The sequence below is a fragment of the Amblyomma maculatum genome, chromosome 3 (assembly GCF_055883805.1).
Source record: "Amblyomma maculatum isolate TAMU_Amacu chromosome 3, ASM5588380v1, whole genome shotgun sequence".
NCBI lineage: Eukaryota > Metazoa > Arthropoda > Arachnida > Ixodida > Ixodidae > Amblyomma > Amblyomma maculatum.
Window position 1 is genome coordinate 114,119,462 of NC_139346.1, and position 20,828 is coordinate 114,140,289.

The 20,828-nt window shown below is 44.9% G+C and overlaps 2 protein-coding genes across 4 annotated transcripts; both read right to left on the reverse strand.

The window, feature by feature from the left end:
* Positions 1-578: 578 nt before the first annotated feature.
* LOC146195744 (X-box-binding protein 1-like) lies at positions 579-6,330 on the reverse strand. The gene is made up of 5 exons (XM_084597892.1): positions 5,954-6,330; positions 4,960-5,056; positions 3,757-3,927; positions 2,274-2,578; positions 579-789 (listed from the first exon to the last, which is right to left on the reverse strand). The coding sequence occupies exons 1-5, from the start codon at positions 6,151-6,153 to the stop codon at positions 714-716; spliced, it is 849 nt and encodes a 282-aa protein (XP_084454018.1). The 5' UTR covers positions 6,154-6,330; the 3' UTR covers positions 579-713.
* Positions 6,331-8,691: 2,361 nt separating this feature from the next.
* Positions 8,692-19,658, reverse strand: LOC146195745 (meiotic nuclear division protein 1 homolog). Of its 3 annotated transcripts, none has more exons than XM_084597893.1 (6): positions 19,549-19,658; positions 19,306-19,371; positions 18,804-18,977; positions 17,775-17,882; positions 16,171-16,330; positions 8,692-8,819 (listed from the first exon to the last, which is right to left on the reverse strand). In XM_084597893.1, the coding sequence occupies exons 1-6, from the start codon at positions 19,549-19,551 to the stop codon at positions 8,716-8,718; spliced, it is 615 nt and encodes a 204-aa protein (XP_084454019.1). In that variant the 5' UTR covers positions 19,552-19,658; the 3' UTR covers positions 8,692-8,715. The 3 variants fall into 3 exon arrangements, with proteins under 3 accessions (XP_084454019.1, XP_084454021.1, XP_084454020.1); XM_084597894.1 differs by lacking the exon at positions 8,692-8,819 and adding an exon at positions 12,292-13,304; XM_084597895.1 differs by lacking the exon at positions 19,306-19,371 and having other exon boundaries at positions 19,549-19,652.
* Between the last annotated feature and the right edge of the window lie 1,170 nt (positions 19,659-20,828).

Here is a 20,828-nt window from a genome sequence, read left to right on the forward strand (position 1 = left end):
ACAAACCGCAGTAGTAGCAGCAGCACCGGTTACTGCAAAAAGATAACTTTACCGGAATATATTACATTATATACAGCTTTTGCTTTCCACCGAAAGTCTATAAATTAGGAAGGCGCACAAAGAGGGAGGCACGAGAGGCACTGCCTGCCCTACCACCCTCCACACGCACAGTCTTTGCCAGTTTGTTTTTGTTTTTCACACCAACGCTGGGAAAAGTTCCGACAGGGGGTCCTTCCAAGGGGAGTCATCGAAAAGGCTGTCTTCTCTGAAGCTGCAGTCGCTCAGTGGAGAAAGAGCAGATTCGTAGCCAGTCTCCGTGCTCAGTGCCGAAGGACTGGGGACCATACTGAAAGTTGACACGGGTGGTGATGGTAATGACAGAGTCTCCCCTGGGAGGCCCTGCAGGTCACTCCTCCCGGCGGTCGTGAAATGCAGGTTGAGGTGGGCCAAATTGTCACCTGGGGCTGGGGAAGAACTGTCGTCGATGATGACCACAGTATCTTCCTCGACTTCAATTACGGATGCAGGAGATGCCGGGTCTGTCGTTGCCACGGAGGCACGGCGAGATGAAGCAGAGAAGTGAAGGTCTTGTGGAATAGCAGCTGCTGTCGCTGCTGCCGCTACTACAGTTGTTGGCACCTCTTCCATGACAATGTCAGCTGTGCCTGCATTGCCACCGTCCTCCTGCTTGTAGTAGACGTGGTCGAAGTGGATCAGTTCTTTGATGGAGTCCAGCTCCTCTGGTGAGGCCCCCACCAGACGTGAGGAGGAGCTCTGTTCTCGACCAAGCTGCAAGAAGACCAGAGCATATTTTTCTCAACTGCCAGTTTGAGCCACAGAAAACAGAACCAATATTTTGAAAGAGCCCCAACAAGCTTCGGGCCCTAATGCTAAACGAGGGCAGTTAAATAGAGACAACAGTCGTCTTGTGGAAATAGTGCTGCCAAGCACTCTGCAACAATAGCAGAGTAAATACCAAGACAACACTCCACTTGATGCAGCAGATTTCCTCACTGTCAATGCTGACTGAATGGGGCCATCATTATGCCAACAATGCAAAAATTAGGTGACTGATGAGCTGTAAGTTACACGAGTTTCTATAATATGCCTTATGACAAGTATGCGTAAAAAAAAATTACATGCTTTAGTGTCCAGTTGTCCACACAATGTAGCTGAGCTTGTATAGTGCCTCATTTTCTGTCATGTGCTTTAGCTTAGTTGCCATTATCTAGCAGAGCACTTAATATGATGCTCGAGGGCAGGAGTGGAGATCACACCGACGGAGAGTGGCCTTTCCGTCCGCTTTCTGTAGAAGTCCTATCCCCGATAACTTGCAACTAGCTTGCCGTTCAGGTCACATTACTGTACATATCCTAAAAAGCCCCTTGTGGCCCTATTCTTGTTTGTTTGACTATCAGTGTATTTTTTTTGCAATCTTGCCTCAGGGCATAAAAAGAATGTGATGATGGATGAAGGGTGTGGTCAAATAAATGAAAACAGGTTAGCTGATGCAATGAAGTCGAGGAGTGAGCGATGATGTGGTCCCTGCGTCCAAATGGCACATGACTACGGATTATGGGGGGAGAGGCTAGCTGCCACCAGGTACCGGATCTGCGTCTGCTTCAGCGCTGGACATTCCCATAGCAGGTGATTGATATCAGCTGTTATATTGCTGGACTCGCAGACTGGGCACTAAGGGTGCGGATACAAATGCCGAAATTGTGGCCACTTTCGAATCACTGCCGGTGTTAGGTCCACCAAAACTCTAATCCTCCGAAACACCACCGCCTTTGCATGGGTTAGACCTTGGGAGAGGCTTACCATACACGGAGGTATAAGAACACGTGTATGGCGTCAAAAGTGCTCTTTTCTTGTTAAAAGTAGGATAGCACTGTGCAATTTTATGAGGTTTGGGATGTCGAGGTTGAAATGGAAAGGCGGGTCCACAGAATCCACATGGCTTTGAACACTTAAAAGGTCTCGCGGAATCCATTCAATACGAATTAGATGTGGTATGCGAGCCGCTAGACTATGTTTTGGCAGATTTCTGGGCTACTACTAACGCGTCTAAGTTGTCACCTGGAGGGCATCAGTATGTATGACAATACGGGCCGTGTCTTAAGATATAGCAAAGCTGTTCACAGCCACATAATGCCCACAAGATCATTATGGGTAGAAACACTCTCATTGCATGTTCCCTGAACACAACCCTTCACACCTAACTAACCTAACTACATAAATGTACGCTACAAGTGTGATCAAAGTGCTCTCACCGGCTTCTTGGGCCTTCCTGGTGGCTGTGCTGTTGCTGATGCTGCTGTTGTAAGAGCAGCAGCAGTAGGAACAGGGAGAGCAGGGTTGCCCTCTGCGAGGGGCATCTCTCCGAGCAGGTTTTGACTGCACTCTTGGAGCAGGGCAAAGAGGTCGTCGCACTCGTCATCAGCTGCCAGAAGCCGAATTGCATCATCCAGAGAGCAAGAGCCAGCAGCGGGACCTGGTCCTGCTGCAGAGGTCCACTGATGAGTGATGCATACTCAATGGAACCGCTGCTCGCTCCGGCCTCTGGCGACGGACATGGCTGTATAAGGTGAATATAGAAAAAAAGAAAATGCCAGAGTAAAGTACAGCACTGCGAACCACACTGCATCTTGATGAATAACTACACACAACAGACAAAAAAATGCTCTCTCACTGTGTGCCCAAGGCTCTCATAATTGCATATCAACGTGAAAGCACCTTTGCAGCAATTGTACACCTTCAACGGCCAGAAGTAATGAGGCTACCTCTTGTGTGTGTGGGAACCTGGAGCAATGTAAAGTAGAAAAAACTGTCCTTTCCACAAATTATTGTTTGTTTTGTGGGGCTTAACGTCCCAAGCAACTCAGGCTATGAAGACGCCGTAGTGGAGGACTATGAAAATTTCGAAATGAGACCCCTGATCTAGATCTCAATGAAAGCACCTGCTGCACGCTGCGGTAGCAGGCAGCCAAATGTTCAGCGTGTCTACCTACAGCACTATGACCGTCTAAATATTATACCCACTTATTATGCAGTACCAATCAACAATTCCCATTAAACAGCTATGCCATCAAAAAAAATTTCACGAGATCACTGCACAATCTGTACAGGAGAAATGCGTAAGCCTGAGTGCTTCTGTGTTGTCCGCAAGAAGTGTCAGCGAGATACCGCGGGTGACAGATACTATACAGTTCTTTTCATGTAAACAAATTATAGAATGGCAGTGACCTTTGATTCGTTAGACGGAACGCTGGTTGTGTTCGACAAGGGGCACTCTTTGTACCGTGTGCAGCAGCAATGCCCAGACTTTCGCATTTCTCCACTGAGACACACGACCGGAAGTTGGCGGGCGGCCAAGTTTGCTCCAAATTACACACTTAATTGGCTCTAACTAATTGCGTAATAACCCACATCAACCATTTTGTCCCTTGCACATATTTTCTTAGCGCTCTATCCGATGGTACCATCTTTTTCCGATATACCAACTAGTTTTTTTAGAGCGACAAAGTCATGCCCATGCTAAACCCGCCTACTAAACAGCCATATAATGCTTATGCATGAATGATCTGGGAAGCCCATTGCATGTCCGCCGCCAGCCATCTCCAATGTAAAATCCTGGTCACCCAAACGATGATCCAAGAACACATGAAACCCCTCGATTCGCTAGCCTAGTTACAAAGCCTACGTTTTAGAGACACTAATCCTCGCTTTGAAATGCATAATAAAGCGGCCCCTCACCTCGGATTTGATGACTGGTGCAAAATGGGGTGGAGTAGTGGTTGTGGTGATGGTTGAGGGAATAGAAGAGTCGGCTTTGGATTCCAGCCTCCTGAGGAGTTCCTCCTTCTCTCTCTCGCTCTGCTCAAGCCGCTGGCGCAGGAGGCGGTTCTCCTCTTTTAGGGCTAACCTCTGGGTACCGAGAACAATGCAAGGCAGCAATATCAGTGTTTTGCACAGCACTTACACAAACGTGGGAAGCGACAGTCTACCCATAGGGCTGTCACACTGGCACAAACCAATCATACTTACACATAAAAAATCCTTTATAACAGTTCAGAGCATTTACAATGGACACGATTTTACCAGGTTATCATCATCAGCCTGACTATACCCACTGTAGGGTGAAAACTTCTCCCATTTCTCCAATTAACCCGGTTCTGTGCTAGCTGCATCCACTTGACCCCTGCGAACTTCTTAACCTCATCTGCCCACCTAACTTTCTGCCGCCCCCTGCTACGCTTTCCTTCCCTCCTATACTCCTCTGCAAACATGAAATGCAATCCAATGGAAAAAAAAATTAGGTGTGGTTTAGCTTGTGGTTAAATTTCTAGGTTTCAGTTGTTGCCTGATATACAACTGCTTTTTATAAAGCTGATGACAACTGCACTGTACTGAGCCTGCATGCAAAGCATTTAATATTTCCCGCTTATCACAAGCCAGCCACTATTTTTTATTGTGGATGCAGGCACTGACCCTGGCAGTGTTGCACCCCATGTATGAAATGAAGTATAGAGGCCATGCATGTTAGACATGTCAAATGTCACTTCCTTTTCTCGCTTGGAAGTACAGTTACTGCATAACAACAATTCTCTACCACTGCTCTATACCCACAGTCATCCCCGTAACTGCATCGCAAAAGTCTTGCAAATCATACTGTATGCATTTTAGCTTTCTTCAACAACAAAGATACAATGCTGAAAACTTGCCAGGTCATGTAGCAATAAGAATATATTCTTTGTACAAGTAGTGCCTTTACAGCATGACTGCTGCGTGAGTGTTTCTGGAGAATAACAGGTAACTAAGCTTACTCTGCAGTGCAGAAAGCTGCCCAAATGATGTCCACAACTGGCACATATTAAGACATCAAAGTGCATGAAGGAAGCCACCTCTAGTAAGGGCTTTCGAATGGTGAATGTGGAAAATGCCCACAATTTTACTCACATCTGCCTGGAGCTGAGTGACCTGCTCTTCGAGTTCATCCATCCGAGCCTTTTTCCTGTCTCGGGCGCTCTGCGCTGCCACACGGTTCTTCAGTTTCCTGAGAGCAGCCAAATCACCATCATTGAAAATTTAAGAACCCCATCTCTTAAAGACCACAAGGGGAAGAGAATTACTACAGCATCATAGCAAAATCAAAGCCAGAGAATCAAGTTACAGCAACATTAAGGAGCGCTGCCGGCCATATCTGGCATTTTTTACAAAAGCGACTGCCATCTCAAAGACCACAAGGGAAAGAGAATTACTACAGCATCATAGCAAAATCAAAGCCAGAGAATCAAGTTACAGCAACATTAAGGAGCGCTGCCGGCCATACCTGGCATTTTTTACAAAAGCGACTGTATTAAGTGCCATATTTTGCCCGCAATAGTAACTGTTCACTTTAGCAATAACTTCAAAGCATATGCAACAGCCACCAACAAACGGCTTAAAAATATTTGTCAAATTATTTAGCAATACGGCATACAAAACAAATCAATGAATGCACAACAAAATAATTTTATTTTGAAACGCAGCGTCAAACCCCCGGCTCGGCAAGGTATCGAACACGGTATCGAACAAAGCTCGCGCAGCGCAAAGGAAACAGCCGGCGGCGGAAACCGGCTGACGCAATCAACTCCGTCGCCATAGATACGGCCATACGGCAGCAAAAGCAAACAAATGTCGCTCGACGTCATAAATCAAGCCGTCATGGAGTCAACCAACGCCTGTCGACGTGGCAAGCGGCAAAAGTGGCCAGCGTGTAAGCGAGGCTTCACAGGTCTTATCGCATAGACGTGCGGAAAAACCTAGAACACCGCGCGTGAAAGCGAATGCGAGAGGCAGTCGAGGCAGCTTTCGCTCTAAACAGACGAAAGCGTAACCGGTTTTGTTTTCTCTGCGAGAATCCCGTGCTATCCCCGACGCCATCGAAACGAAGTGCGAAACACGGCCTTACCTTCTCATGATCTTTTCCTCCCTCGTCAGGTGATCGAGACGCTGCCTCTTCCTGACGGGGGGTCCGGTGACAACGGGCTCCGCTACGGTGACTTCCATCTCGGTCTTGACGTGCCAGTCTCGGGGTGCAATAATCGCCGCTGCTTTTTCCGATGAACGATCGCGAACTGCCGTGATCACGATTCTCTTAGGAACACCCATGTTTTGCGGGAGAGGGTAAGCTACGTTAGCGGGTCGGGAACGAACACACCTCAATGAGGCATCACTGCGAGCTAGGAAGCATACCAAATCGCTGCATAGCCGAAACTACGCCAAAACCAGTGGCAGCCCCACAGTACCATACCGCTCGACTGACGAGAACGAACTGCCAGAAAACCTGGGGGATCGTGGCGCTGCGGGATTGGACCAGCGGGACTCCACACGCGCCTTCTGATTGGCCACCGCACAGGGATGATGTCATGAGGTCGCCAGCTGTTTACGCGACGCCCCACTCCCTTGCCACCGTGCTTGCCCAACGCCCTCTCGTGTTGGCTTGCCACGCTCCGAGGGACGCGGAGGTGGCGGCTCTTTTTACGTCCTGACGCAATTTTGTAGATAGCTGTCAGCAGCAAGGTCAATGTACAACTGGTCGCGCAACTTGGAAGAAAGCGCGTGCAGCTGCCTACTGCCAGCGGCATCAACTCGATGATGAGGGCTCCTGCGAACTGTGAGGCAAATTACTAGCGCACAGAAAATAAGATCTGCCAGAACTCCAAAGAACTAGAAAGTAAACATAATATTCTCGCTCAGGAATGAATGCAGTTTTTGTTTCTTGCGTAAGAAAAAAACGTGTCACATTTTTAATAATATTTTAACTTGTTTCTAACGGCCTCTCTCGGCCACTTATTATCCGCTGCGTAGTTGCCCAAAGCTCAGATATGGCTCAGACCAAAGCTTTTTTTATGCGCGGGATGGGCCCCGGTTCAACGTTCATCGTTGCGCGCTGCGTACAGAGTGGGTTATCTGTAACAAACAGTCAGTATTTTATTATGCTAGTTGTGGTAGAGCTTTACAGCAAGGCTAAGACTGTCTGTGCTCGATGAGAAACTGATTGCCGCTGCATGTGCGCATTTCCGGACGATGGGACAATGCTGCGTCACAGCTCGGCGGCTCAGCTCTGCCTCCCAGGCACGTCGCAAAAGTGGTGGCTTGTTTTACGGATACACGTCTGCATGAGCGGCGTATCGCTGCATGTTTTAATTGAGCGGTGAAGGTGAGATTTTATTGCCCCCAAGACGCGTGTCGCATTGCTCAAAACCTTCCGTTCCGCTCCCTTTGCTGCGTGTTTTGCTTGTTGCGTCCTATTACCGCACCAACGTTCGCTGAACGTGCTTTAGCTGTTATTACAGTGATGTTCCTATTGTCAATGGGATCTTTCTCATGAACATGTTAAATGCATAAGTTGTAAATTTGTAACCTCACATTGACTCCTCTCAGTGGCAAATGAAGCGCGAGTAAAATAATGGAATCATGAACAGGGCGAGATTTATTGGAGCAAAGCTATATCGTAGATATTTTGACTTCTCAGACGCATTAGCTTCTAAATACTAGTAATCCCAATTTGAATTGCTTACCTAAGCTCTTACAGGTTGGCGTTCTAGCGCTAGCGTTAGTTATTCCGTTCGTTTGTTTTTGTTGTTCTTTGACACTGATATGTACTTTGTTTGTTAGCAAGATTTTTTGCCCTTTTATAATCGCACCGCGTCTCGTTAGGAGACCTACGCTGAGGATATTTTGTTATCACGAGGACTTCATGAAGAACGTGAATGAGCGGTGGTCGCTTTCCCACACTTAAAGATTTCATTGTCGTGAAGCGTCTATGTAAGTAATCGTGAATTAATAAAGCCTGGCTTTCTATGCAGCACAGCTTCACTCATTTATGCCCTTAGTGAAATGCCTCAAGCCATGTGATTCTATCCATGTGCTTGCCGAATTCACTTGAAGGCCCTTGTTCACAAATGTGCCCGAAGAAATAAGCCCCAGAATGCGTTTACATGACGCGCGACGAAAGACTAGGCTAACGACGACGGAGGCAGAACGATGCTATGATAAGGTGGTTAAAGATGCCGTAACATTTCAGTTAACGTAAAACTTGACTGTAGAAATCCATGTCAAGTTGGCTGAACAGTTACGGTGTCCATTTTTCTGCCTTATCCGAGCATCGTTCTGCCTCCGTCGTTGTTGGCCTTGTTTTTCGTTCAAAAGTAAAAAGACGATCAAATTCCCCGCCAAAAGCACGTCCCTGTGACGTCACAAGCAACGTCACGTGATTGTTGTGCCTCACAGTTCGCAGGGGGCGCTGGGAGACTAAAGCCTCGCTCAGAGTCGACACGCAGGCTTCTATGGGAGTTACGCTACCATTTGTTCTTCTACCATGTCAGCAGCGCGCAAGCAAGGCGCAAGCACCGTGCGCGCAAGCTCATTTTCGATGGCCTGCATTTTGGCTTCGAAGTACAGGTCTTATCGTTATATAATCGATAACAGCACCAATCAGCCGATGCCAGCTACAAACACACCCAACAGAAAACATTTTTTTTTTGTCTTTTTTTTAAGGCAGAACGTTTATTTCCGGGTCATGTAATGGCTGATGCAACAGCTGTTTCAGGGGGGTCAGTCGACAAAACTGCCTTGTACCGAGCAGAAACGTTGGGTTTTGAAGTACTCTAGCCGGAAACTATGTCGACCAGAATGCTATTGTGCTATTAATATAAAACTTAAATATATTTAAATATAGTCCAGCTCTTCAGGAATATTGAACTGCTTGTTCAACACAGCCTCTTCAATGAAGAACTTGTTCTTGACCCAGGACTTGATAGCAAAGATGTTATCTGAAACGAAAGTAAATTTTCGCACCGTTATCCAGCCATATATATGTGCAACACGGTTTTGAATTATGTAATAGATAGACAACACTCGCAAAACGCTTATGCCGTAAGTCGCAGCCACGCTCGATCGGTACATATCGACATATTTCAGCGCACGCTCTCCGCAGAAAAATAAAACAAAACGCTCAAGCACGATTATTTTATCAACGCCTATATGTCTGTAGCAAGGTCAGTTTCTTCTCTCTCTCTATTTCCTTCTTCTCTGTAAAAACCCACGGGCAACGAAGTTCCTTCTTGCGTGGCTGATATATTAAATGACAGTTCCGCGTCGGCCTACTAGCAACCGCGAGCGTGAAGCGTACTGCCGTTTCTTCCGTGGTCGAGGGCACTCAACCGAAAAATCGAAGGCACATGCCCTAGCTCCATCCAGCTGCATTAACAGACGCCAAATAGCTGCATCCCATATATTGCAACACCGTCGCATGGCTGCCTCCTTGGCTCTGGCACATGAATGCGTGGCAAAATTGCGACGGCCACATTAACGTGCGTCTCATTTCACTTTGCTTTAGGTTACTGCTGTTTTCCTCGTAAAAACCTACAAGAGGACGTGCAGTGCACAGCGCGTTCGCCAGCTGCGGCGAACGCACGGTGTTCTCGAGCAATGGTAAACGAGAGCGAGGCTGGCCTTGTTCGCGTCACCGCGGGATAGAAACCCTGTCGCGGAGCAGTCAGAGACAATGTTTATTAATGCAAAAGCATTACTTCGCTATTTTCACAGATTTCTGTCCACAAACCGCGTCCGCATATCGCGTCCGCAGGCCGCGTCAGCAAAATCGTGTCCGCAGCAGTTGAGTAACTGAGAAGAGATAGAGATTAAATTAACCTCTATCTATTGACACCACTCAATCGATAGTGGGTGACGTAATGTTGTTGCCGGAAAAGTAATTAGAGCAATAAGTTAATTGGGTAATTATTTACAGGCAAAAATGTAAAAGTTGTCCACAGCAGTTGTAATTGAGAAGTAGTAAAGGTTAACGAATGGTGTCAAACGATAGAGGATGACGTAATGTTGTGTTCGAAAAAACAATTAGGCTAAGTTAATTAGGTAATTAATTACAAGCACAACATGCAAAATCGTATGTGCAGCAATTGTAACTGAGGAGTGGTAGAGGTTAATGAGTAGTGTCAATTGATAGAGGGTGATAATGTTGTGTCTAAAAAATAATAAGGCCTATAAGCTAATTAATTAGAGGCAAAAAATGTTAAAGTAAAGGCGAAAATGGTCTTAGCCAATGGCTTGGCACCACATTTGAATGTATCAAATACTAAAGTGTTAATTAAATCAGTCAGTTAAGGTGACGTCAAGGATGCGACGTCACGCAACCGGAAGTAGAGCCGAAAAAGGGCATAGAAAGGGATTGGTGCGCAATTTGAAAGTACCAAAGACTAAAATGGGCAAACAAGAAGTGAATTAATGCGACGTCGATGATGTGACATCACGCAACCAGAAGTAGGGCCAAAAAGGGGCATAAGAAGGGATTGGCATGCTATTTGAAAGTACCAAAGACTAAAATGGGTAAACAATAATGCAAGTAGAAACAACCAGGAGCAACCAACAGCAGTATTCGTGCTTTTGTACTACTCCAATGCAGATTCTGCAGTGTTCTTTAAATTTTGATTGCAAGGTCGAAGGGAATGCACAGAGAAAGGCTCTTTGGCTGAGCGGACGATCCTCTCGTGATAACGCATAAATAATTTGAATTTCACCAGAAATAACAGCACAGGAACTACACAGACACTTTCGTCACACAGCATTAAAAGGCATGAGGCAAAGAAAAAAAAAACTGCAAGTTTGTTACAGCTATCTGTCAAAAATAAAACCACAATCACTAGGGAGCAGTAAATTAACATAAGCCAGGAAAAATTTTTAATGCGGACTCGTTAAAGTCTCCAAAAAATATGCAGTTGGCTTTGTGAGCGCAAGATCATGAGCACATGTCTGGCGGTTGGTAGTTGGTAAGCGACATGGCCGGCCATGCTGATTGGTCGGTGAGATCACATGGCCAAGGCAGCAGCAGCAGCTACGGCAGCTCCTTTCAGATGAGAGGGTCAGGTGGAATCGAACCCGCGCGAACTATTGGACCATAAGTCAGACATACAACTTATATAGTCCACATGAGCAGGTTAACACACCTGGGTTCAACAAGTGAGGCTTTGTGTCTGTCAGATGGCATTTCACATAATGTCGTAGCTTGCGGCTATATGTTGATCAGGGTGCGAGACAATACAGGCCTGCATTAAGGGATTAGCAATTATACGAGTGGCGAACCGAATATTACATGATCCACGAGAGGAACTGCAGCCGGGAGCCATTATCGCTGCACATCATTCCCTTAAACACGAAGCTTAAGTGCACCCAAATACTCTAAATGACAACCACACAAATGCATCTCGGAACTATTAAGGCATCCAAAAATAAATTAACTAGTGTTACAGTTGTGGATGCAACAATAACTACTGCCTTCGATAATGCACGACTTCCTGAAGGCCAGCTAGAGAGTTAAGGCATTCAGTCCATCCCCTATGCATACTATACTTTGTCTCACAAGATATCTGCAGCATTGAGAAAGCCAGAGGAGCCCTTGCAATTGTGCTACTAAGTGCCTCTCGCCTCTGCGCACTATAATAGGGAATTGTGCTCCTACTGGCACCCCCACCAATTTGAGGGGCAAGAGGCGGGTAGGGGCACAATTGCCTATTGTAGTGTGCGTGATCCAGATTGGACCGGAGTACCTCTGCCTTTCGCTGCGTTGCAAACATCTTGTGAGACGAAGTACACATACATAAATGATTTAGGATGGGGTTTTATTAGAGGTACTGCTACTCGACCTAGAAGCACAGCAGGAACAGTCTAGCGCACACACCGATAGCGGTCATTGGCAACAGCACACGGAATCTTCAACTTCACCTTTGTGTGTAAATCTTCATCTTTACAAGGGCCCCCGTGGAAAAGAGGAGTTACCCTGGTGACTTACGGCGTAGGCAAGATGGCAAGGTTGTAGTGTTGCTTAAGGCGCCGGGTGTGGACAGTTTCACAGCTGCGTCGGCGGAGATCAGGTGAGGGCGTCAGGGGTTCCACAATGTATTGACAGGAGAGATGCACTCCAGGACACAATAGGGGCCGTGGTACTTGGAAATAAATTTAGAGGATAGTCCCGGAGTACCGGATGGAATCCAGAGCCACACAAAACTGCCAGAAGAGAATTGCGACGGTGTCCGACGGTTGTCATTGCAGGATTTCTGGTGGAAGTGGGTTTCAGTCGTTAGAGACCGGCCATTTGGCGACACTTCTCTGCGTGTCGGGCAGCTTCAGAAGCAGGGGTATACTCAAATGCATCTGGTTGGTATGGAAGAATGGTATGTAATGAAGCAGAAGGATGACTGTCGTAAAGAAGATAGAACGGAGAGAAACCGGTAGCTGACTGAGTAGCAGTATTTATTGTATGCGTACGTTACATATGGAAGGAGATCCCAGTCAGAGTGGTCAGAGGAGACGTACTTAGCATGTCGCCAAGGGTACAGTTAAAGCGTTCGGTGAGTCTGTTAGTCTACGGATGATAGGTTGTAGAGGTTCGATGAGTTATGTGGCACTTGTTCAATAGAGTTTTAACAACATCAGATAAAAAGACATGTCCTCTGTCACAGAATAGTTCATGAGGTGAGCCGTGGCAAAGGATGAATCGCTGCAAAATGAATAAAGCTACGTCAGATGCTGTGGAAGATGGAAGGGCAGCAGTTTCAGCATATCTTGTCAGGTGGTCCAGTGGCAGTGTATGGGAGTGGGCAGTATAAATCAATACCGACGCGATCAAAGGGGCGTGGTGGGCAAGGCAACGGCTGCAACTTCCAGCAGAACGATGAGGAGAGGCCTTCAGACTTTGACAGGCGAGGCATGAGCGAACGTATTTGAGGACGAAGTTGTACATGCTCCTCCAGTAGTATCGTAAGCGTAGCTGATGGTATGTCTTGAACACTCCCACATGGCCGCATTGTGGGTCAGCATGGAAGCAGTCGCAGACTTGCGAGCGTAGGTGGTGGCGAATGACTAGCAACCATTTGCGACCATCAGCACTGTAGTTGCGGCGATAAAGAAGATTGTCGCGAATGGCGAAGTGTGATGCTTGGCGGCGAAGCGCACGTGACTGAGAAGCAGCCAATGAATTGGAGAGGAGATCAATAAGAGAAGCGACTCCACTGTGCAGAAGGCATATCACTGATGTGAAGTAACATTGGTGAAGCATCCGAGGTGGAAAGGCTGGCGATGTCAGCTTGTAGGGGGCATCAAAAAAGGACATCGGCGTCTTGATGCTAGTGGCCAGAGACTATGTTGACATCAAATTCCAGTAGACGAAGAGCTCCACTTGGCAAGACGGCCGGATGGGTCTTTCAAGGAGGAACACCTGCACAGCGCATGGTGGTCCGTCACACCTTCAAGAGGGTGGCCGTAGAGGTAAGGGCAGAATTTGGTCAGAGCCCAAACTATTGCCAAACACTTTTTTTCAGTGACCGAGATATATGACTCCGCCTTCGTGAGCGTTCGGCTTGCATAGGCGACAACATATTCAGCAAATCCAGATTTCCACTCAGCGAGTACAGCGCCGAGACCGACACCACTGGCGTCGATCTGTATTTCAGTAGGGGCCATCGGGTCAAAGTGACATAGGATAGGCAGTGCCGTGAGGATGCGGCGCAATGTATTGAAGGCATCGTCGCATGGCGGTGACCAGAGCGAAAAGTAAGAACTGCCAGACAGAAGCTGTCATTATTGCTTATTTTTTTTCCAGTGTTTGTCGTACAATATTCACTACTACGACACTTCAGACTACAATGTAACCTATAGTAAAACAAAAAGGACTCAAATGGATCAAAGGCAATTATTGCATTTAAGAGGTATTCACAAAATGTAATCCCCAACTAATTTCCGAAAAATACACCATGTGATAAATATTTGTGCATATTAAAGTACAAAAGGAAGAAAATCTGCTGCCTTGCGCTAAAATGTTACAAGGAAATTCAAATTAAGAAAATTACGCACTCTTGTGGAAAAAAAGCCAAACAAACATGCATCACGTGCAAAGAGACAGTGCAATAAATTCACATAACAACTTGCTTTTTCTTCATGTATACCACATTCATGGTACTCTTGCCCACTGAATACAGTTATTGCATTCAATTTTGAAGGAGAAATAGCACAAGTTATGAATACAGTTCAATATGCTCAGCTGCTGATTCCGCTTACTATGGGAGTCATGTTAGTTATGCGATGTTTGTCAAATATGCAAAAGTAAACAATTAAATCCCACAAAAAGGTCTTTCTTCAACACAAACTGTAAGTATCACTTGTACACACCCCCAAAATGTATAAACCATCAAAAAGTTGACAAGTTTCCAATGTTCACTGGATGCATAGTGTTCAGATGGACAGACTAATTGAACACAATTGGCAAGACTCATTTGACACATGGGAGGTATGAATGGGCTTCAATAGGAATAAACATGCGAGGCCAGTTAAGCTTTCCAGTAGGCAAAGACTGATCCAACTTGACACGAAATTGGAACAAGACTTGTTAATTGGACTACCATTGTATTCCACTAGTGTTCCATTAGAACAGGTTTAAAATCCATTTCGTTCAAACTGTTATTCATAATTTCTTGACTGATTCCACTCATTTCATGTAGTAAGACTGCAAAGGCCATGCCATGCTCTCGGTTTCACACAATGCAACTAAAGTTGTAAACACAGTCACTGTCATCTATCAGAGATCCTCCATACATTACTGCTATAACTGATACGAACATTTTCGTTCCCCGCAAAATCTTTGCCTTTACTATCCAACACATAGTGCATAGCAATAATTATCAAATGAAGGCCTGTGAATATTTTCCAGCTTTTGCACCGCTGTTCTCAGCTGGATGCCAAGAAGAGCTAGCTGACAGAGACATACGAAAGTGCTTTGCACCATAAAAATGGAATCGCCTGGATTAACGTCTGGTCTTGAACCTGTAAAAGCAATCGTCTCGAAGTCTAGCGAGCAATGGCTTGCTAACTAACAATGCAGTGAGAGAATGCATGCGTGAACTACCACAATGAATTTCTGTGACATTTCTTGGGCCTCCCTCGCGCGCATACCTCCAAACGAGCTCTAATCATTGTAACAGCTCATAGCATAGCTTATTTGCTGTCATAATATGTGAGCCTGTGAGGCACCATGACCATCACTGCTACTGAATGAAATATGCCCTTGCATATTTTGTTGCAGAAGATAACTGGTTTACAGGCAAACCATGCATTCCTGTTTATTACTCTTTCGAACTACCACAGCATTCAGTGAAGGCAGGGCCACCCGACTCCAATTTTGCAAGAGTTATAACCGATCACACCTAACACAGCAGTTAGTTCCTATGAATGTGCCACTAAAATCAAAAGGTGAAGAAACACTAAGAGAAGTGAAACAGCCATATGTCATATGTCAGGGGAAAGAAAAAATATGGAAAAAAGTGTGTACAAGCCTCTCCCAAAATGGAAGTCAGTTTATGATAGTACCAGCCATTCTTGCCTTCTGGATAGAAGAGAAGCATGAGGGACAAATTTGTGTCTTCCATGTGCATTAAGGGGGCCACTGCACGTGCCTGTGGAAACTGATGAATGAGTGCAAAATTATGCGAGACCACAAAGCATTCAACTACATTCTGTAAGAGAAGGAAGCTTTTCCCAGGAAAAGAAGGTCAACCAGGTTATGCTGAACTTATTTCTGTCTTGGGCAGCAGTAGCATGTTATATAGTTGTAAAAGCAAAACAGCAATAGCAAGGGCCCTTCTACCGGTGTTGGAAAAGGGTGCTGGTGGCTCCAGTGATGTTTGCTTTAAATGGTGTTCTTGAGCTCCGTGAAATTTCTTGTTTCTGACAAAAAATAATTGTATGGCTCTTTATAGGCGCACCGGTGTTTGCCTGGCAGCCAACATGCATTCATTTCTTAGAAAATTGGATTTAAAAATGAAACAAATATTTTTTTTATTTCTACCACTCAATAAAATCTTGTAATATCAACCAAAAACGGCTCTGTGATTACCATTTGGAAGTTAATGGAAGTACAGCCTCGGCTGAGCTTTACGCATCAAAAAGGTCTCGCTGGCATCACAGTTTTCTGGTGAAATCAATTAGTGGTGGTGATGCCTGCACTCTATTTTTCTGCACCTCCAGTGGTCTATTTGTAATTAGTGACACATGATACGGATACGAACCAACTTCAATCTGTCCTCACAGCGAGGCACACTGGTGGCCTATATTACTAACCTGTCCACCGGTTTGCAGCATCCTTTGCGACAACTGTCTGCTTCTTAATCTCCTCCAAGACCTCTGGATCGCAGTCCCTGTGCTTCTCCAACTCAGCCGAGAGCTCGTCTCTGCTCTGCTTCAGTTCACTCAGCTGGGCAATCAGCTTCTCTCGCTCAGACTTGGCAAGGAGAGACAACGAGAATAACCAAGAATGTCAGCCTCAAAGGTTGGTCACAGAAGACTGATCTTGCGAGATTTCCTAACAAGGTAAGGTGCGACTGGTTTGTGGAAAGTTCCACAGTCTCCACAACCATAAGGTGAGCATAGGACACATCTCCTGCTACTTATCGCAGTAACCTGTGTTCAGAATGAGAAAATGAGATAATGATGTCACAAATGCGCTCATGATTCGATATTACCACAAAGTAGGAACAGAAGCAAAACTGAACGAATGAAGCAACAGATCAAGGTCTATTTACTGAAGTGCATCTGGGCCGGTCTCAAGCAGCCTTTTCCAAGACAAATACCAATGCCTATGTTACAGGAATATCAAAGTGAATTTGAATTTCAATCATGGCTACATGTTGCAAAAGTACAACTTTCGTCAGAGTCAGAGCATTTGCCTATGCTTGAGAGGTCTTACCTGTTTACAAAATACAAAGAGAGAATGCATGCTATATGACAACATCAATGCCTAGCTGCAAACAAAAGACAGATAGTCATTATAGGTAATTTCGTTTTTTTAGGTTCACTTAACCATACTGGCTTAACGGACCCTTACCAGAAATGGTGTCAAAATGAGCAGACCCAAACCACTCAATGCTCCTCCCTAGGAACCCCAGCACTAGCATTTTGACAATACTAAAGTGCTTGTTGAAGACTTTTTTTTTTTTAATTTTTAAGCACAAATTTTCACAAAATGCAGAGAATTGCACCTCTAGTAACCTATATATTTAGCTTTTCAGAAACAAGTAGGCGATGCTAAAGCCACCTCTTTTGAGTTCTACAATGACTTATGACACAAGTTGCCTTCCGATATAATACAACGGGCTAGATAGTTCAATGCCTTGTGAAGACTGAAGCACTAAAAGAAAATAAAATGAATGATCTATCGACTTTGAGTGCCCTGCTCCTGTGAACTTTCATATGTCATTAATTTCATTTATTTACCTTAAAGACCCACGAGGTATGACATGAGCGGTATTACATAATATGTCACTTTTTCATGCCTCAGCCTTTGCACAAAGGCAGGCTTGCAAGATCTCCTCAAGTTAGGTCACCTCCATGTTTGTAAATAAAAGCAGCCTTTAGCAAAACATCACTAAGCAGAGCTTCACTAAAACCACATTTACACATGATGGTGTGTCAGACATCCTGTGTAATCTACACATGTGCAACTCCAGCCACAGCCATCCTGCTGTGTTGGATTGTTTTGACTATAGGAGGCCATCAGAGTATAAGCTCGCCTTAACTAAAGCATATCTAGTACAAAGACACATTTCAAAATGCACATGAAATGCTAACCAACATAGGTCGGAGAAAAATTGCTCTGGTATTAGCCAACACCACGCATTGCTGCAAAGGTAAGGTAGTGTATTAGTCAATTTGGTGACGCTGCTTACCGAATCCTCCCTTCCTACTTGAGCTTTTGCAAGCTGGTTTTCAACAGACTTGAGCTTCTTCTGGACATCCTCCACTTTAGACTTCAAATCATCTATTTTGCGCTTTCTCTGGAAGCAAATTTTACATGACTCGTAAGAAGCAAACACTCTTACAAGCACAACTGCAAATTCACAGTACCTACCCTGGATAAAGTGGAGCCTTTTCTAATTTGCTAGCTTAACTCTTCCGTCCTCACAAATGATGGAAAAAGCTATCCTAGAATTACCAGTGATATGTCCCTGTTATTCTCACCCCTACCAAACAAGAGTGTTTCAGCTGAATGCTAATAAGGGAAAGAAAACCACTAACATGAGGCCAGCATACCAGTGACCTTAGTGGAATTTGCTTTAACTCTAACGGACTGATCTCATCGATGGCTACATTTTTGCAAGTCACCATGACAAATTGCAACAGCCATGAGTCCACATATTAAAGGTATGGCTATTTACTCAGTTACTAAACGTGTTATAGCAGAAAGGATGTTATTATAAAACAAACCTAAATTTCAGTAACACAATGAGTCAACTTTACAACAAGTTCTGGTTTGGTTTATGGGGTCTAATATCTTGTAGCAACTATGTGGGCTACCACTGTAAGAGCTGAACAAACTATCTTTTCCATGACTGTTCTTATATGAAAATATTATGATTAACATCCCACCCAAATAGTAATGAGCATTTTTGTTTGTTCCCAGAACTTTTGTACCAATACTTAAGGAAAGATATCACATGGGTATCCAAAAGCACTGAAATATACGACATCCTCTCTCAAGTGGAAAATAAAAAAATATCTTATAAGGACAAAAAAAAGGCCTACTATTACATATGAAAGACTTAAATCAGAAGGAGCCAATCATATTTATAACGGACCAAAGTTTATATGTATAGACGTCACATTACAGCCAATTCTTGTCCATTCTTTGGTGCATTCCCAGTCACAAGAAAACATGCATGTGAGCTCTAGTTCACACCAGGTGCTACCGGACTCACCGTGCTGACAGCTTTGCTCGGAAAAGACCAGAAGTAAACTGATGTGCCAATCTTCTCAGAGTCCACGAGACCGTCATCTACTAACGACTGGACTACGTCTTTGACTGCCTGCGCAATGACGCCTTTCTCCTTGGGTCCAATCTTTTCGAGGTCTTTCAACTGGAATACATCCTTCTGCAAATGCACAGTGGTTGTAGAAATGCAGATGTGTTAAATAGCTCAGGAGAAAATAAAATCAGTACTGGAGAAAAGAAACACTGCGCAACGTGTCCAAATTTCTGCAGCGTGCGTGATTTCGGTCACATATTAAAACATGCGTGTTGTATGAAGACATCAATATTTCACTGCACAAAGTGCGCAGACAACCAAACGAAAAAGCTAAGTCTTAAAGTGCAGTTGCTGTGACACTGTAACTTATACAATAATTGAAACTATCTTGCCACAAATGTACTCGGTTTCGGAAATTCCATTCGCGAAACTTGGGCATTAGTGAGACGTGCACCTTTTCATAGAAAACTTGCAACATCCGCTGCCGTTTTTCTTCGGCGCTCACGCCTTTCCTCTTGGACTGGAAAAAGAAATAAGCATTATAGTGTTACGATTGCTAAAGCGAAACGTGCGTGGAAGCACGAGTTTCCCAGTGCAGTGATTGTCATACGCACGACACAATCGCATTTTCGCAGTCATAATTCAAATTGCAATTTGAATTGCAGGCACTATAATCTTACAAAGCACAAGTTCTCACCATTTCTCCCAGATTGTATGGCAAATTTGTCTAAAATGACCTGAAATAACCGCCCCACATGCAAATTTGCCGGGCAAGACTGAGCGAAGCCACTGAACAACTGATGCGCTATGGTGGCTAGAAAGGTTAGGTGACGCGAGCGGGCCGCGAGCGCCGCTCCTACATTTCATGCCTCTCGTAGGTGGCGCTGCTCTCAGCACTTCGATGCGTGCTCGGCTCGCGCTGGGGCACGGCCGGTCTCCCTCGAGACCGGCCGTGGCTGGGGTAAACTTTGCTGCGGTTGCAGCGCAGTCATACCAACAAAATGTTAAAATTATTGTTACCACTTGAAATATTTTAACCAGGTAAGCAAAATAAGCAAGTCAGGAGTGACATTGGCTGTTTGGCACCGTGAAAGCGGGCGATGCGGCTGTGCCGGTTGTTTTGCTTGTCGCGCTACTAAATGCTGCTTAAATGACGAAGTTTTGGTCTGAAGATGCATTACATACCATTTCCCGATGTGCACAGTGGTCGAAGTTATAAAGCTAATTATTTTGGTTTGGTATTGTGAGCTTTAAAAAAGCCAAAGCGACTCGGGCTGAGGGGCGTTGCAGTCGAAGATTACAGAGAATGCAGATGACATGCGATTATTTAACGTGCGGTTACGTCGCACAGTACGCAGGCACCAGGCTAATTTGTATTCTTTGTTGTCTGCGAATTTCCGGTGCGTCTAAAGTGAGAAAGTGCAATTTTTAGCCAGATGATAGCCAGAACGTGCAACACGCGATGTGAAACGGTATTTAAGTACAGAAGGAACAAATTGCAGTTTTCACAAAAAACTCTCATGGATAAGCAAAGTTTTGTTCATTGCACTTAAGGGCAAGAATGCTGGAAAGAAAAGTGAAATTTCACAATGTTGAGGTTGCTGGGCCTCAAATATACATGTAATACAGGTAGAATAAACACAATTTCCAGACATAACTGCTCACAACATTAAACAACCCACCTCAGTTTCAACAGTTTCATTCTTCCTTGCCTTTCTTTTGAAAATGAATTCTGCGTCTTCAGGTGTAGTCTGCTAAGAACATAGAACTTGATCACTTTGTTTGTCACAAATTTAATATGTCCGTGACAACCAACCAGCTGCAGTTTGGTCATTTGGAGAATGGATACCAAGTCAATAAGGCTGTCTCTTCGGATTTCACGTGCACTAAAACAGCGCGTAAAGGTGTTTTCAAGGGATGTCACAGGGGCGTTTAGATTTGATGGAAACACAAGACCGCCTCTGTCAACTGCACTGG